The sequence below is a fragment of the Garra rufa genome, chromosome 22 (assembly GCF_049309525.1).
Source record: "Garra rufa chromosome 22, GarRuf1.0, whole genome shotgun sequence".
Taxonomy (NCBI): Eukaryota; Metazoa; Chordata; class Actinopteri; order Cypriniformes; family Cyprinidae; genus Garra; species Garra rufa.
Genome location: NC_133382.1, coordinates 7,532,793 through 7,551,966, shown reverse-complemented (window position 1 = coordinate 7,551,966; position 19,174 = coordinate 7,532,793). Strand labels below are relative to the sequence as shown.

Genomic DNA, 19,174 nt, shown 5'->3' with positions numbered 1-19,174 from the left:
AACATAACATCCGAATTATGTAGTAAAAAAAATCCTTAAACATCAGCAGCAGCTGTTATTAATAATGAAATATTAAATATAGATGTTAAATAAAATAAATATAAATGTCTATAAAATAACATAACATCAGAATTATGTAGTAAAAAAAAATCCTAAAACATCAGCAGCAGCTGTTGTTAATAATGAAATATTAAATATAGATGTAAAATAAAATAAATAGAAATATAAAATAACATAACATCGGAATTGTTAAATAATCCTAAAACATGAAAAACAACAAACAAAAAAAGAAAACATAATTTCATTTAATTTTATTCAATATAATACGCAAATATAATATTGTTAATAATTATGCTCTTTACTTCTTTAGATTGGCCATAAATACCCTGAACATGATATATGCCCAATTTATTATTTTTCAATAATAACAATATAATAATTATTATTATTATTTAAAAAACAGGAGCAGCTGTTATTAATAATGAAATCTAAAATATAAATAAAATAAATATAAATGTTCATAAAATAACATAACATTGGAATTATGTAGTAAAAATATTTAAAAAAAATTGTAAATGGGAACATAATTTTATTTATATAATACTCAAATATAATATTATTATTTATTATGCTCTTTAGTTCTTAGATTGGCCATAAATACCATGGAGCATGTATGCTCTGTGCCCATTTTATTATTTTTCAATAATAATAATAATAATAATGATAAAAATAAGAATAATATAATAATTATAACAATGATAATAGTAATTATTCTTATTAAAAAACAGCAGCAGCTGTTATTAATAATTAAATATTAAATAAAATAAATATAAATATTCATAAAATAACATAACATCAGAATTATGTACTAAATAAAAAATCCTAAAATATGAAAAACAAAACAAAACAAAAAATGTAAATGGGAACATAATTTCTCATCATTTAATTTAATTTATGATACTCAAATATAATATTATTAATTATTATGCTCTTTAGTTCTTTAGATTGGCCATAAATACAATGTATGCTCTGTGTATGTATGCTTATTTTCCAATAATAGTAATAATAATCATTATTATTAATCATATTATTAGTATTAAACCAACAGAAACAATGAACCTAAAACATGAAAAAATAATAATACAAATAATAATAATAATTTAAAAAATGTAAATGGGAACATAAATTCATATAATGTTATTTAATATAATACTCAAATAAAATATTATTTTTGATAATAAATACCATGGACCATGTATGCATTGTGCCCATTTTATTATTTTCCAACAATAATACTAACAATGACAATAGTATTAAAAAAAATAATTATTATTATTAGTAATATTATTAATTGTTAATAAACGAATAGCTTATTTATTGTTAGTTTTAATGTTAAAATATTTTGCTATAGATTGTTATTGTTCATTAAAGTAACATAACATTGGGAATTATGTAGTAACATATATCTTTACCATATTTTTTTAAATCATTAAACATGGAAAAATAAAATTCTGAATAATTCATTCATATATTTGTATTATAATTATTATTGTGCTCTTTAGTTCATAGGATTAGCCAATACCATGTATGCTCTAGGCCTAATTTAATATTTTATGATAATAAAATAAAAATACTTAACATTAAATATTAAGTAAAATTCATTTTAATGTAAAGAATTATTAGTAGTAGTTTGTTGATGTTCATAAAATAACAGCATAGGAATAGTAACATGAAATGTAAAAAAAAAAATCATGCAACAAGCAGGAAACAGTGACATAATAAATGACGACAAAGAAGGAGGAGGAACGAAAACCAGACCAGAAGGGTGATGTTTTCACATCTACACTGTAAGGAAATGCTCAAGGCTGCAACAATGTTTACAAATCTCCTTGCAGGCGTATGGACCCTGATGTCTTTCATTCTTTCGGGTAAGATTTACTACAGAAGTTTTGGTTCTACAGCAAAATTCTCTAAGGCTGAGAGTATACAATTTTCTTCAGCCGGCACAGGCTGTTCAGACAGTAGAACCAGCTGTTTCTGGTTAGATTCCTTCAGACTTACTCATATGCTTCCATTTCAGGCGCTCTTGCCGCAGACTGGATAGTGCATGTTTCTGAAGAGCCACTCTATGCTCCTCCTGGTTCCTCTGTAGTTCTGCAGTGCACCTATGACTACCCTGAGGAGTCCGACCAGGGAATTCCACGAAAGGTGTTGTCTGAGATGTGGTGTCTGAATGAAAGCCGCTGTATTACTCCCAGATACTTGTACCACAGTGCAGGGATATTCCCTGAGCTCTCCTACCAGGGCCGAGTCCAGTACTTGGGGCAGACAGGGAGCAAAAACTGCTCTCTGATGATATCTGATCTGAGGTCAGAAGACAGCGGTGTGTACGTGTTCCGGTTCATCACAGATCACCTGAAAGCCAAGCTACCAAGACAGAAAGGAGTGAATCTACAGGTCACACAACAGACAGAAAGTAAGAACAGTCTCTTATGCTCTCATATTAATATTAATTAATGCCCTCATAGTTTTTTTGCATTAAGAACCATTCTTGGTTCTCCAAAGAAATTTTCAGTGAAATCTTCTTAAAAGAACCATTTTTTCTTAGTGTAAAGAATATTTTTCCACTATAATGGATGTTAAACGTTCTTCATTAACTTAAAAAAAAAAACCTCTTTATTATTTAGAGTGTGAGAAGTGCATTCAAGTTGCCGATTTTCAAAGTTTTAAATCATTTGTCAGTAAAAATCATTTTAGGATGAGAATTTAAAAAAATAATAATAATAAAATAATAATAGAAAAAAAAAATATTGCAGACACAAAAAATGTAAAATTTTAATTCTAGGAAAGCCTGGAAATCACAATTTTAAAATGTCCTAATATTTTCAAAATGTTTAAGATCTCATTAGCAATTTTCATTCTGTGTATATCTTAAAAATCATTTTAGGATGAGAATTAAATTAAATAAAAAAACCTGGAAATCACAATTTTAAATAATATCCTAATATTTTCAAATCTCTGTTTATTATTATTATTATTATTATTATTATTATTATTATTATTATTAAAACAACAGTAGCAGCTACTATTAATAATGAAATATTAAATCTAAATGTTAAATAAAATAAATACAAAGATAAATGTAAAAAAATATAAATAAAAAATCCTAAAACATGCAAAAAAAAATGTAAACGGAACATAAATTATTATAATTTTATTTAATATAATACTCACATATAATATAATTAATTATTATTATGCTCTTTACTTTTTTATATTGGACAAGAGCATGGACCATGTACATTAGCATATAAATATTATGTAATGTTATAATGTTTTAATGTTAAAATTGTTCATTATACATTGTTATTGTTCATAAAATAACAAAAAAATCAGCTATTAATATTAACAATGTTACAATATTATTGCAATATATTATAAATGAAAATGGACAAAATAAAGTTCATAATAATTAATTCATAATATTAATATTTTTTAATTATAATAATAATACAAATATTATTATCATCATTATTGTTGTTGTTATTGTTGTTATTATTATTATATCTTTCTGAGTTTTTACATTTTCACATAAAATATAAAACTGACCACAGCATTTATATAATTTATATGGTAACACTTTACACAAAAGTCTTACTATTAATTACTGTTTGTTAACGCATTAACTATTAACAAAAATGAGCAATAGATTTGTTACATTATTTATTAATCTTTGTTAATTAAATTACTAATTGTTAATTAAAAAACTATTTATTGCTAGTTCATATTAATGCAGGTTTATTAAATAAAGCATTAATTTAGTATTAATATAAAATCATTTTAGTTGTGAACCCCCACATCAATGAAATATAGTTGTTTTAAAATCCAAATCATGTCTACAATTAAGCATCTTGAATGTTGACATGAACATGTGTGAGACAAGAAAAAAAAAAGCGGCAACAAATGGATTGGCCAATATCTTCTGTCTGTTTCCTGTTATTTAACACAGAGAGTAAGCAAAACTTCCTTAGTTAGCCACAGCAAATGTCAGCTTTTCACAAGAAGACATTACCAAACACATTTCCACAAAACAGAGGCACTTCCTCAGAGAAATCTGTCTTGCTTTCATGACCTTCTCTGCGGGAGATTTATTTTAAAAACTGTGACTGGTTAACATGACATTATTTAGCACAGACACTTTAAAATGTGTGAATACTGTGGTATAAGTTACGGTAGACAGGAAGTCATGTGATTTGTAAGCAACCCTGTTATTATCTTTTTAAATAGTATGTAAAATAATATATGGTATAATATCTGCAAGTTTTTAATTGTTCTAAATTGTTCTCAGCAAGAAGTGCATCTTCATCCACTACTGGCATTGTGCTTGGAGTTATTATTATGGTTATCATAATAGCAGGCATTGTGGTATTCATCAGACGCAAGTCACGGTAAGCAAAGCTCAATTTCCTCAATGAGTGTCTTGTGTGGCATCATTTCTGGTCTTTGAAACTAATGGAATATGGCTTTGTTTTTCAGGGGACAGAGGTCAAGATCACTTTAAACAGGCTATAGGATGAAAAAAAAATACTTGTGACTCTGCTCAAAACAGAGATGGAAACCAACAGTTCTGCTTTTTTGCTGTTTGTGTGCTACTTTAACATTCATTTTATGCATTTCTGCATCAATTGCTTTGAATTGAGTCTATTATTTATCTATTTGTATTATTTTCTGCATAGCACGTAATTTTAATAAAAAAAAAAGCACTTGGTTTTATTTATAACACCTCACTTGCTAAAAATGATGAGACATTATTTAAATGAAAAGTTCATCCTAAAATAAAAATGATCATCTGTTGTTATTTACTTACCATTTAATTTGTGAAGAACCTTCACACAGTTCCAGGTTGTTAAAAGAAAAAAGAGAAATAAGTCAGAATTGCATGATATAAACTCACAATTGCTAGTGATAAAGTCAGAATTGCGAGACATAAACTCACAATTATGACTTTTTTTTTTCAGAATTGCGAGTTTATCTCGAAATTGTAACTTTTTTCTTGGAATTGTGAGATATAAACTCCATTGTGTGTTATAAACTGTTATAAATTCTAAAAACAGTCTTTTTCCCCCCTTAAAACTGTACTTTATCCAAACTCACAATTGCAAGAAAAAAGTTTGAATTGCGAGGTACAAACTTGTAATTGTGAGGGAAAAAAGTCAGATTTGTGACTATATCTCACAATTCTTACTTTAAAACGTGCAATTGCGGGTTCATATCTCACAATTCAGAGAGAAAAAAAGTCAGAATTGTGAGATAAAAAGTCACAATTACATTTTTAAAATGTGTAATCAGTGGTAAAAACAGGCTTTCACAGTAATTTGATATGTGAATAATGCAAAAAGGGCATATAGCTATTGTTTTTCTTTGTGTGTGTGTGTGTGTATGACAAAGAGAGTCAAAGATCAATTTTCTTAAATAGTAACAGATCAGTATGCATTTTAATTTAATTTTCAGTAATTGTAGTAAATTGTGTATTACCGCCAGAGAATGTATGACAACAGACACTTTGTTGGCATTGTAAGAAATTATTATTTATTTGGGGCTTCCTGTGATTTATCATTTCAGTTTTTAAGTGGGATGATTTTTTTTATGATGGGTTTATTCATGTCACACTCAAGCATATAGTAGATACACTACTGTTCAAATGTTTGCGGTCAGTAAAAAAAAAATCCTTCAGGTCCCAAAAACTCTTTGAACAGAATGATGTCAATTTTTCTTATTTTGCCTAAATATTATATATTCTTTTTTTCATTCAGTACTGCCCTTCAGAAGCTACAGAAGATACTTACATGTTACCAGAAGACAAAATAAGCTAAATTTACCCTGATCTTCAAATTCAAAAAGTTTCCACCCCTGGCTATTAATACGTTGTTTTTTCTTCTGAAGCATCAGTAAGCATCTGAACTTTTTGTAATAGTTGCAGATGAGTCCCTAAGTTGTCCTCAGTGTGAAAAGATGGACCTCAAAATCATACAGTCGTTATTGGAAAGGGTTCAAATTCACAAAAATGCTGAAAAACCAAAGAATTTGGTTGACCTGAAGGATTTTTCTGAATAACAGCAGGAAGTTTAACTGTTAAGGACAAACAAGTGGCTCACGAACAGCTATCACTAAACAGAAAAAAAAAAAAAACTGTGGACCATTCATGTATCAATACAGTATTAAAAATGAAGAGTATGTAAACTTTTGAAAGGGGTCAGTTTTATAAATTCAACTATTATTTTCTCTTATGGACTATATGTAAACGTGTTTTATCTGAAATATCTTAGGTCAGTACTAAATAAAAAATATCATGCGTTTGTATGATCCCTCTTACTTTGCTAAAATAATTAACATTTTGCAGATTCTGCAATGTGTTACATTTTGACCTCAACTGTACCTGTTTTTACCAAAGAAATGTCGTCTTGTGAGCATGAGAGATTTTTTTTTCAAAAACATTCAAAAAAATCTCACTGACCCCAAACTTTTAAACAGTAGCGTATCGTTTTGAGCAGCTGGATTTTATTAGAGCAAACTGCAGCTGGACACAATTACACATCCACTGGAGATTTCTTCTGCTTGTGTGGCCTATTTTCAAGTCTCTAATGTTCAGCCTACATCAAGTGGTCCATGCGTGCTCTGTAAGTACATGTTGTTTAAAAAAAATCCCTGTGTGGTTGCACAATTTCTTCCATCAGTTCACCACTTTAGACTCCAGACTCTTTCATCTCATCTCTTGGTTGCTTGGCGAGAACACTATAAACAACATTAGGACCATCTTTGAGCTTCTTCTCTCCATCTAGAGGTATGTTTGTAACCTTTGCCTGGTCCCGACTGTAAATAAAAATGACAAACATAACATCTATGATCTTAGTATAACAGAGGACTGGCGCAAACCAGCACACATGAACTGTGTAATTGTGTTTAACCTGGGCATGCGAGAATAATGCACCGTAATGTAGTTGATTTTTCCCTGGTCCTCAGCGCTCTGAGTGGATTCGTCTTTTAGAGGCACGATGGAAGGGTGGTAACTTTCATAAATCTCCTCCGGCTCCTCCTGAAACAGGCACAAAATAAAAGACTCATGCGTTCACTCAATTCATATACTATCCATCCTTAATATTAAGACTACGCTCAGTGCATCACAAGCAGAAGGAAAAACGATCTTCTGTAGCTTCTGAAGGGCAGTACTAAATGGAGAAAAAATATGGTATTTAGGCAAAATAAGAAAAATGTACACATCTTCATTCAGTTCAAAAGTTTTCACCCCCGGCTCTTAATGCATCGTTCTTACTTCTGAAGCATAAGTGAGTGTTTGAACCTTCTGTAATAGTTGCATAGGAGTCCCTCAGTTGTCCTTGTGTGAAAATATGGATCTCAAAATCATATAGTCATTGTTGAAAAGGGTTCAAATACACAAAAACGCTGAAAAACAAAAGAATTTGTGGGACCTGATGGATTTTTCTGAATAACAGTGGGCAGTTTAACTGTTCAAGACAAACAAGGGACAACTATCACTAAACAACTTAAAAAAAAAAAACAGCTGTGGATCATTCAGGTAACAACACAATATTAAGAATCAAGCATATGATATGTAATCTTTTGACTGGGGTCATTTTTATAAATTCAACTATTATTTTCTCTTGTGGACTATATATAAACATATTTTATGTGAAATATGTTATTCAGGTCAGTACTAAATAAAAAATAACATGCATTTTTGTATGATTATTTTGGTCAATTAATTAACATTTTGCCGATTCTGCAAGGTGTGTGTAAACTTTTGACCTCTACTGTATACTACTTACTGGAATGTCTGACATTTTTGTGCTCTTGAGGAGAAATGTCTCTGAAGTTGATTCACTAAACACAGTATTGTCCACTGGTAAGTCAACTACTGGTGAACACTAAAACAAAAAAACAAGGGATTCAATAAGTATGATCATTTTAGGTTAGATTAAACTAATCGATGACAGAGTAAGATGTATACAAATTACCTGTTTTTCTTCCTCAAGATTTTCAGTGTCCACACGATGCATGTTTTTACTGAAAAAGACATGAAATGACGTGTGTAAGATGAAAATATCAGATATTTACTATTAAAGCCAGCAAACATAAAATCACCTGATCATGACGACCACGGTAAGTGAGATCAACCCAACAGAAACGCCCACTGCAGACGCTAATGCGATGACCTTAAGTCGGCCTGAACAAATAAAACACAACATCTCAATCATCCTGGAAAACGTTCCAGGATTTTTCTCCATATAGTAAACTTTAATGGGGATCAACCAGTTGAAGGTCCAAATTGCACTTTCAACGCAGCTTCAAAGTTCTTTACACGATCCCAGGCGAGGAATAAGGAAGGAAAGGAAAGGAAAGGGGGGTGAGTGAGGCCAAGTATGGTGACCCATACAAGGAATTTGTGCTCTGCATTTAACCCATCCAAGTGCACACACACAGTAGTGAACACACACACACACCGTGAACACACACCCGGAGCAGTGGGCAGCCATTGCTGCGGCGCCCGGGGAGCAGTTGGGGGATCGGTGCCTTGCTCAAGGGACTCACCTCAGTCGTGGTATTGAGGGTGGAGAGAGTGCTGTACATTCACTCCCCCCACCTACAATCCCTGCCGGACCTGAGACTCGAACCTGCAACCTTTGGGTTACAAGTCCGAATCTCTAACCATTAGGCCACGGCTGCCCCAAGGGGGGTCTTATCTATCAAAAAGATCTAAAATAAAATTATAATTGTATATACTTTTTAACCACAAATGCTTGTCTTGCACTAGTTCAACGTAGGCGGAAGTACCGACCCAGTGTTGACAAGGTAAATCAACGATGTTGGGTGATTTTTAAGATGAAGGAAAAAGTGAGTTTTTCGTCCTACCCTGCCTTTTTGAACCGAAGTACACAGAAGAATAATTAACTGTGCACGACCTTTCCAACGTGATATAATGTAATTTGTCACACAACGCAGAGCAAGATGAGCATTTGTGGTTGAAAAGTATGTAAATAATTTTTTTGTTACGCTAGATAACACCCTTATTTCTCACCTGGGATCGTGTAGAGCTAAATTGAAACTGCAATTTGGACCGTCAACCTGTTGATCCCTATTGAAGTCCACAATATGGAAAAAAATCCCTGAATGTCTTCCTCAAAATCCTTAATTCCTTTCCGGCTGAAGAAAGAAAGACATGGATATCTTGGATGACATAGGGGTGAGTAAATTCAGGAAATGTCTATTCTGGAAGTGAACTAATCCTTAAATACCTAGTGGTACTGTGTGCATATTATATTTACATTATATATTAAATGTTTATGTATATTAAATTGAATTATTTTTAACCAGCAGTAAAAGCAATAAAACCAATGTTAAAGAAACAATATCAATATACAATATCACATATTAAATGAGGTAGATGTTTGACGCTTAAACAAACAAACAAACAGTAAACATGTTGTTGAATTGTGTAATGCATTGACCTCGAACTTTCACTGTCAGAACCGGGGAGCTGTGCGCTCCGATGCGGTTGCGGGCCTCGCAGTAGTACTGGCCGCTGGCTCCAGGGCTGACCTCAGCAATGGTGTAGCTGGGACCTGATCGAGTTTCCCAGGCGTCAGCCGTATTGATCCGATGCCAGGTGTAGTTCTCCACTGCCGGATTGGCCTGACTGATGCAGGTCAGCGTCAACGAGCTGCCCGCTTCGATCACAGTGGAAGGCCGAGCCAACACAGAGGTGTTTTTGGGGGCATCTGAGAGAGAGAAGGAGACAGAGAGAGAAGTGGGGAGGTTAAATGAAAGAAACAAACAGATTGAGGTATAAAAAATTTAGCAGTTTATAGCGGTATATAAAAGCAGGTACAGCATGCACTTTTTTGCAAGCTATTCTGTGAATGTGTGAGTAATTAGAATAAGTAAATATTTAGAATAAGTGTATTAAATGTGTCCATGTCTCTCTCGACTCCCCTGAGCCCATTGTGTTTTAACAGATCTCCTAAAGCGTGCTGTGGGTTTGGTGGGGGTAACTGAGAATGAATGGGGGAAGTTACATGAGAGGAGGCAATGCCTCCATCACGGTATGATTGGATATGACTGGTTATGATCGGCTGTGATTGGTTCATGCAATAAATCCTGTCTCTTGCATGCATGCATGTTCGCGAATCAGTCTAAATGAACAATATACATTTTTCATACCCCTGGCAAAATCTGATTTAAAGTTACTTTTATTCAACCAGCAAGTTTTTTTTTTTGACCAGAAATGACACAGGCTTCTCCCAAAAGATAATAAGACAATGTACAAGAGGCATCGTTGTGGAAAAAATTATTCTCAGCTTTTAACTACATTTTAACCAAAATTATTCATACCCTTTGCAAACAGTCACAGTCTATGGGGAAATCCAAAGTTCTATACGATTCCAAATAGTCCAAGCTGCTCTAAAGCATCCTAATTACCCTGATTCATTGGGAACAGCCGTTTTAATCAACTCAACAGGTGAAAAACAGAAGCTCTCTGCAGTTGGTTTGTGGACAGAAATGGCTAAGACAAAGGAGCTCACTGAGGACCTGCGGCTGTGCATTGAGGCTGCTCACAAGTCAGAAAAGGGCTATAAGACCATATCTAAGACGTTCCAAACTGAAAAATCTCAGAGGACATGGTCGGAAGCCAAAAGTGACACCTGTGCTGGCCAGGAGGATAGTGAGAGAGGTAAAAAAAAGAATCCAAGGATCACCACCAAGGCCATCCTGATGAATCTGGGCACTGCTGGTGGCAACATCTCAAGGCAGAAAGTCCACAGATACTGCACACAGCTGAGTTCCATGGGCTAAGACCAAGGAGGACACCAATTCTCCAGATAAGGCACACAAAAGCCTGCTTGGCCTTTGCAAATGCTCATCTGGACAAAGAAGAAGACTTCTGGTCTTCTGTTTTATAGTCAGATGAAACAAAAATTGAATTGTTTGGCCACAAAGGTGTAGCCTTCATTTGGCGTAAAAAAAGGAGAAGCACACCATCCCTAAGAACACCATCCCCACTGTCAAACATGGTGATGCGAACCTAATGTTTTGGAGGTGTTTTTCAGCCGGTGGACCAGGGAACCTACTGTAATCACAGTAAATTGTACCATGAAAAGGAGCAATACATCAAAATTCTCAACAACAACATCAGGCAGTCTGCAGAGAAACTTGGCCTTGGGCACCAGTGGACATTTCAGCATGACAACAACCCAAAACACACAGCATAAGTGATGAAGAAATGGGTAGCAGACAAAAACATTAACGTTTTGCAGTGGCCCAGCCAGAGTCCTGACTTAAATCTAATTGAGAATCTGTGGAGGGAGCTAAAGATCAGGGTGATGGCAAGGAGACCCTCCAACCTGAAAGAGTTGGAGCTCATCGCTAAAGATGAATGGGCAAAAATACCAGTGGAGACATGCAAAAAGCTGGTCAGCAGTTATAGGAAGCATTTGATTGCCAATAAAGGCTTTTATATTCATTATTGAGAATGAAATGAATCTGTGACATCTGTGAAATGACATCTGTGTCATTTCTAATAAAAAAAAAAACTTGCTGGTTGAATAAAAGTAACTTTAAGTCAGAATTTGCCAGGGGTATGAATAATTTTGGGCTTGACTGTAAGTAAACAACATACACACTTAGATGTTATGTCAAAAATAAGCTTTGAAATGAGATGAGAACATAATCGTTGGGGGGGGGGGGGGGGTAGTGAGTAATCAGCTTGGTGAAATTTAAAGTAAATATGTGTGTCTGTGACCAATATTTACTGAATTTTAATGACTGATGATCCAAAAAAAATTTTAAAGTAAGTTAACTATTAAACAGAATAGCTGAAAATAAATTTACAAATAAAATATATTGTTTAAATTGTTACTGCCTTAAGTTATTATTTTGGTATAAATGTAAAAAGCTTAAAAACATTATTAATGAAAAAAATATAAATATAAAAAATATTTTTTTCTAACAGAGTAAGTAATGTTTATTTAACCAGAAAATGTGACTTTTCAATATATGCCTATGTTTTATCATTAACCAGGTGAAATTCAACATTTTGAAAAGCAGTAGCATACATGTCCTACACAAACTGTACAATTTGAGGTATTAGTCATTCATGCCCATGGTATAAACAATGTGGGACAAGTCACGTACCAAAGTTTAATACCAAATAATTTAAACACACCCCTAACCCTAAGTATGACCAATGCTATTAGGTACGTTTGACTTAACACAACTTTTTATCTCACAATTCAAACTTTTTATTTATCTCACAATTCTGAGTCCTACATAAACATAGAGACACAGATATGTGTCCCTGGACCACAAAACCAGTCGTAAGTAGCATGGATATGTTTGTAGCAATAGCCAACAATACATGGTATGGGTCAAAATTATCGATTTTTCTTTTATGCCCAAAATTATGTTCCATGAAGATATTCTGTAAATGTCCTACAGTGATTAGTAATTCCAGATTCCAGAGATTCCAGATTTTCAAATATTGTATCTCGACCAAATATTGTCCTTTCCTAACAAACCATACACCAATGGAAAGCTTACTTATTATTTATCAATATAAGAAATGTACCCTTATGACTGCTTTTGTGGTCCAGGGTCACATCTATAATTGTGAGATATTAGAGTTTACATATCGCAAAAAAGAAAAAGTGTGAAGTGTGAGGTATAAAGTTAGAATTGTAGGATAAAAAGCTGCAATTTTGTATCTTTTTATACAGTGACTGAAACAAAAAAAATCTAAAGTATAAACTTGCAATTCTGAGGAAAAAATTGTGAGATATAAAGTTTTTCATCTCACAGTTCTGCTTTTTTGCCCTGCGTGGGTTTCCTCCGGGTGCTCCGGTTTCCCCCACAATTCCAAAGACATGCATAGGTAAATTGAACAATCTAAATTGGCCGTAGTGTGTGAGTGAATGCGTCAGGAAGGGCATCCGGCGTAAAACATGTGCCAAATCAGTTGTGCGGATCACTCCGCTGCGGCGACCCCTGAGTAGAAGGGAATAAGCCGAGGAAAGAGAGAGTTCTGCCTTTTTTCTCAGAATTGCAAGCTCTAAAATGATTGGAAATGGATGACACCAGAAGACGCATTAAAATAAAGTGTATAATATTAAACTTACAAAGCACTGAAAGGGAAATGGTGGGTGATGTCCCCATGCCAAACACGTTCCATGCAGTGCAGTAGTACTGTCCGGCATGATAGGAACGCACAATAGGAAAAGTGAGATTTTGCGCAGTGCCTTTGGTCCAGGGCTGACCGCTGTTCACTTTGTACCAAGCGTATTTTTCCACGGGAGGGTTAGCATTGCTGCTGCAGGTCAGAATGACAGAAAACCCTTCCATGATGTCTCCTTTAGGACTGATGAGGATTTTTGTGTTCTTTGGGGAGTCTGGAAACACATATAAGTATATTTTATAATAAATCAAAGCATAGAATAAGTACTACAAACTGTCATTGCTCAAAAAACCTTACTGTTTAAAAGTTTTGGTAAAGGTTTTGGTAAGATTTGTTTGTTTTTGAAAGAAAGCTGCATTTATTTGATACGAAATACAGTAAAATTATATAATACCTGTTTTTCTTTTACATTGAAAACTTAATTTATTCTTGTGATGCAAAGCTACAATTTCAGTATCATTAGCCTTCAGTGTCAGATGATCCTTCAGAAATCATTCTAATGTTGAAAACATTACAAAATAAAATCTTAACTGTCACTTTCAATCAATTTAATATGGTTTCCCTGGCGAAAAAAACAGCCAACCTAGGCTGGTTGGCTGGTTTTAGCTGGTCAGCCAGCCTGGTTTTAGCTGGTCATAGCTGGAAGGCAGGCTAGTTTTCGAGGGGTTTTGGCCAATTTTCCAGGCTGGTCAGACTGGTCTTAGCTGGTCTGGCTGGGAAACCACCAGTTAAAACCAGCCTGACCAGCCTGGCCAGGCTGGGAGACCAGCTAAAACCAGCTACTTCCAGCTTAAACCAGCTAAAACCAGCCAACCAGCCTAGGATGGTAATATCTGTTTTTTTCAGCAGGGTTGCTCCCATAATTTAGTTTATATCTCGCAATTCTGACTTTTTTTTTTAATTTTTAGTTTGAAGCTCTTAACATATTGCCATAGTTGCTAAAGTATTTTAGGGAGTTGCATACTTCTCACTCCAAAATCACCCACTTGGATGGTTCTCTTTTTCAATATATGTCTATGTTTTAACATTAACCAGGTGAAAATTCAACCTTTTGAAAAGCTGTAGCACACGTCCTACACAAACTGTACAATTTGAGGTATTAGTCATTCATGCCCACAGAATAAACAATGTGGGACAAGTCACGTACCCAAGTTTAATACCAAATAATTTAAACACACCCCTAACCCTTAGTACTATTAGGTATGTTTGACTTAACAAGTGAAAACAGGAAGTAAATACTCCTTTTTATGGCTGAGCATCATGTGGTTTTCCGGTTTCCCTAAATATGTACACTTGATTTGAACTTTGATCTATTTGAGAGAGGCAGACAATGTGACATAATGTCCTGCCAAAATTAAAGTTATTACACAAGAACCAGCAACTGAAAGACATCTCTGCACAGACACAAAGACAACAGATCAGCTACAGTATAATGGACATATATGTCTAATTAGGGAAAGTGCAAAGTTTAAATGTCTGGTGACATTTTCAAAACAGACTGTCATTTTGACCTATTTACTGATAAACTGAACATCCTGCAGATTAAAAGCTGCTATATTTAGAGATGCATGCTAATGAAATCAGTTACGTACTTTACACTAAGAATACATTGTTCCTTTAGGAACTGTTCAGTGAAAGTGTCTTTGGGGAACCAAAATGTTTTTCCTATTGAATTGCTGTGAAAACCCCTTTTTAGAAGCATCATTTTTTAAAGTGTTTGCAAACAGACTAACACTGCCTAAATAATTTTTTTTTGGCTATATAAAAAAGAGTCAACTTACAGGTAACATTGAGTAAAATTGGTCTGGACCGATCTGTGCCGAGAGGGTTGCGGGCCACACAGAAGTATTCTCCATGGTCCCTGTAGTCCAAACTCCACAATCTCAGCTCAGGTTTAAAGCTGTCTGGCATGCTGCCACTCTCTCCTTCTTTGAACCAGGCAAAACTTTCTGCTGGCGGAGCTCCATCGCTACTGCAGGTCAAAGTCACCGAGTCGCCCTCTCTGACTGCCTCTCGAGGGGTGATCTGTACCATGGTGTAGCGAGGAGCATCTGAGACAGAGAAACATAGAGATGAAATGCAGTTTCTAATGGGAGAGAGCGACTGACGGTAGAATTCAATTGAGCACCATGCTTTAATCACTGTATCTACAAGTTTTACAGTTGAGGTCAAAAGTTTACCCCCCCCCCCCCCTTTCAGAATCTGCAAAATGTTAATTACTTTACCAAAATATGAGGGATCATACAAAATGCATGTGGGTTTTTTTTATTTAGTTCTGACTTGAATAAGATATTTCACATAAAATACATTTACATATAGTCCACAAGAGAAAATAATAGTTGAATTTATAAAAATGAACCCGTTCAAAAGTTTACATCCCCTTGATTCTTAATACTGTGCTGTTACCTGTTCTTTAGAAAAGCCCTTCAGGTCCCACAGATTCTTTAGTTTTTCAGCATTTTTGTGTATTTAAACCCTTTCAAACAATGACTGTATGATTTTGAGATCCATCTTTTCACACTGAGGGCAACTGAGGGACTCAACTGCAACTATTACAGAAGGTTCAAATGCTCACTGATGCTTTAGAAGGAAACACGATGCATTAAGAGACTGGGGTGTAAACTTTTGAATGGAATGAGGATGTGTACATTTGTCTTATTTTGTCCAAATATCATATTTATTTCATTTAGTACTGCCCTCCAGAAGCTACAGAAGATACTTACATTTTCCCAGAATACAAAATAAGTTAAATTTACCCTGATCTCTTAAATTCCAAAAGTTTTCACCCCAGGGCTCTGAATGCATTATGTTTCCTTTTAACGCATCAGTGTGCATTTGAACCTTCTAAGATTGTTGCATATGAGTCCCTCAGTTGTCCTCAGTGTGAAAAGATGGATCTCAAAATCATACAATCATTGTTGGAAAGGGTTCAAATACAAAAAAAAGCTTAAATACCAAAGAATCTGGGACCTGAAGGACCTTTCTAAAAAACAGCAGGCAGTTTAACTGTTAAGGACAAACAAGGGACTCATGAACAACTATCACTAAAAAAAAAAAAAAAAAAAAAAAAAAACACACACAGCTGTGGAATATTCAGGTAACAACAAAGTATTAAAAATGAAGCGTATATGAAAACTTTTGAACAGGGTAATTTTTATAAAATCAGCTATTACTTTCTCTTGTGGATTATATGTAAACATCTTTTACATGAAAAATCTTTTTCAGGTAAGTGCTAAATAAAAAATAACATGCATTTTGTATGATCCCTTTTTTGGGTAATATAATTACCATTTTGCAGATTCTTCAAGGTATATGTAAATGTTTGATTTCAACTGTACAAACTACTGAAAACTACAAAACTACTGCCTATATGCATGCAGAATACTCACATCCAAGAGCTAGGGTGACTCCCGGGGAATGAACATTTTGAGGTGGTATTGGACGGCAGGTGTAGGTACCTGCATGCTGACTGTCAAAGTTATAGATGGCTGACAGCTTGTTGGACTGACCCAAGTTGATCCCATTCCGATAAAGGGCAAAGTTCCTGCCAGGGGCGGCACAGCCTCGCGCCACGCAGCTCAGGAAGACCGTCTCGCCAGCAGCATACATGTTGCCTATTCTTGGTGGATGCACGTGAACTTGAAGCTCTGGAACCAGGACAAGATTTCACTACATTAGATCCATGCAACATACTAAATTATTTCAGAAAGAAGCAGGTGGGTTTTCTCAACAATTATATGCAAACAAAAAAAAAAAAAAAAAAAAAATGTTAATTTCTCTCTAATTATAGGTTTTCTATTAAAATTGTAAGTGGAAAAGTGTAGCCACAATTATCCACCTTTTTAATTCTGTAAGAGCGGGTGCAGCCATTTGTAATCTGTATGGGTCTGGCTTCTGGTATCATCCACGTCCAGCTATTTTTAGCTGTACAAAAACAGCTTGTTTTGCTTATTGATATTGCAAATTAGTGTGTCTTGCCATATTATTTGAATGTATTATCTTAATTATGAGCACACTGGTTTTTAGTGCAAACACTGTATGTTGTTTTTCTTCTCATTATTTTTTATTTCGTAGTCTTTTCTGACACTTTTGATCAATTTCATGCATTTCTGCTGAATAACGGTATTGTAAATTGTACTGACTCCAATATATAAATGCATCTAGATATTAAAACTGGTTATTATTTAACATAAAAACACTTAAAATATTACACTTTTGACCTTTAAAACGTGGCCTCACCTGTGACGGACAGTGTGATCCCATCAGGAGAGGTCCATCGGCCCTGTTGGTTGTCGGCCTCGAATCTGAAATGGTACGTTCCCACATCGCTCAGCTTTACATTCGTGATCTGCAAACTGCATCTTTTGTGGCCCCCCATGTATTTGATCCTGTCTCTGTACGAGGGGTTCAACAAATTCCCATCAGTATGATAGGCGACATCCCGTCGGCCCTCTGCAGAGATGTGAAACCACATGACCCGCGTGGAGCTGTAGGGCGAGGGGTAATCATAACGGCACGGCAGCGTTGTGGTAGTCCCGGCCCAAGCGCATATGTCTGTTCTGGAGAAATACACCAGCCATTTACTTGCCCCGACTCCTATAAAGCAACAGAAGAGTAATCAGAGGACGACATTGACCTTAGGAAGGTGCGCGCTGTTGACGTGAGGGATAAAAACAGGAAAAAACACTGATCGATACAATATAAATAACCTGTGCACCAAGGGCACTCAGGTAACATAAGTGCACAGATTAGACTCAGAGTAGCTGCAATATACATGCATTTATCTGTATTAAAAACACAAGATACCTGTCCAAAAATGACTTGACAGAAGAAGCACAGAGGTCACAATTACACGCACCCACATCTCAGCCCTGTTTGTGTGTAGAAACAAGGAAATTATATAATTAACTTCAAGAATAATCAAGAAATTAGATCCTGGATGTACTATAAGATGTTAAAGAGTACCTGGTTCTAATGTTCCTCAGCAAGCGCAGCCACCCGTCTGTGGTCGCATGGACACACACATGTGTTGAAGAGGGAGCTGAATGGCACCAGACGCACAGTGTAGGACGCTGAGCCAGAGAAAGCAGAAGTTGAAGGGTGGTGAAAGGCGGCTGGCCATCCCACTGTCTCACCTCCCGTCTCTCTGAGCTGCTAAACTCTGTCCCTGTCTCCAGTGAAACTCTAGCCCACCTTCAGCAAGGTGCACAGGGAAATAACCACAAGTTGCTGACATCTACATCCCTCCTGTTCACACACACACAGAAAACATGTTAATGGGAACTGAGGCAGCAGGATGCATGTCTTTAAAAACACATTGACTTTGCCGGCTACTTTAATTAAAAAGTAAATCTTTTCTTATGTTAAAGACTTGAAATGGTTTCACAGCCCTGCCATTTTTCAGAAAGTTGAAAAAGAAACTGTTTTGGAGGTGTTGAGATAATTCAAAAATAAAAAATAAAAACCTAAAGAAACAACAGATTTTTTTTATTTTTTTTTATTAACCATGGGTTTACCACAGCAATCATAATATAGCTAAATTTATGGTTTTACTACGAGATTAACTGTGGTGTTTAATGTAAAATTATTGAAACCACAGGTAAAGCAACATTTTACTACAGGAACAATATTTAACTTGTAGTGTTTGTTGTGAAAGCATAGTAACCACAAGTAAAACTGTATTTTATTGAAATCTGGTTTTACTACAGGAACAAGAGTTAACTATGGGATTTGTTGAAAACTCATGTTATCCCCAAATAACCACAATCTTTTATTTAAATAAATTATTTACTTCAGGAACAAAAGTTGGATTTTAGTATTTGTTGTAAAAGCATAGTAACCACAAGTAAAACTACCCTTATTTAAATAAATTATGGATTTACTACAGGAATAAGAGTTGAACTGTAGTATTTGTTGAAAAGTAACCACAAG

At 34.8% G+C, this 19,174-nt stretch overlaps 2 protein-coding genes across 3 annotated transcripts; one reads left to right on the top strand and one right to left on the bottom strand.

Moving 5' to 3' along the window:
• The first annotated feature begins 1,813 nt into the window (after positions 1-1,813).
• LOC141298475 (sialic acid-binding Ig-like lectin 14) lies at positions 1,814-4,768 on the top strand. Its single transcript, XM_073828990.1, has 4 exons — positions 1,814-1,928; positions 2,081-2,476; positions 4,349-4,448; positions 4,537-4,768. The coding sequence occupies exons 1-4, from the start codon at positions 1,829-1,831 to the stop codon at positions 4,559-4,561; spliced, it is 621 nt and encodes a 206-aa protein (XP_073685091.1). The 5' UTR covers positions 1,814-1,828; the 3' UTR covers positions 4,562-4,768.
• A 351-nt stretch (positions 4,769-5,119) lies between these two features.
• Positions 5,120-18,114, bottom strand: LOC141298239 (B-cell receptor CD22). Of its 2 annotated transcripts, none has more exons than XM_073828749.1 (11): positions 18,050-18,114; positions 17,483-17,839; positions 16,633-16,890; positions 15,025-15,294; positions 13,188-13,457; positions 9,525-9,794; positions 8,161-8,242; positions 8,034-8,082; positions 7,845-7,943; positions 6,966-7,093; positions 5,120-6,870 (listed from the first exon to the last, which is right to left on the bottom strand). In XM_073828749.1, the coding sequence occupies exons 1-11, from the start codon at positions 18,105-18,107 to the stop codon at positions 6,744-6,746; spliced, it is 1,968 nt and encodes a 655-aa protein (XP_073684850.1). In that variant the 5' UTR covers positions 18,108-18,114; the 3' UTR covers positions 5,120-6,743. The 2 variants fall into 2 exon arrangements, with proteins under 2 accessions (XP_073684850.1, XP_073684851.1); XM_073828750.1 differs by having other exon boundaries at positions 6,989-7,093.
• Between the last annotated feature and the right edge of the window lie 1,060 nt (positions 18,115-19,174).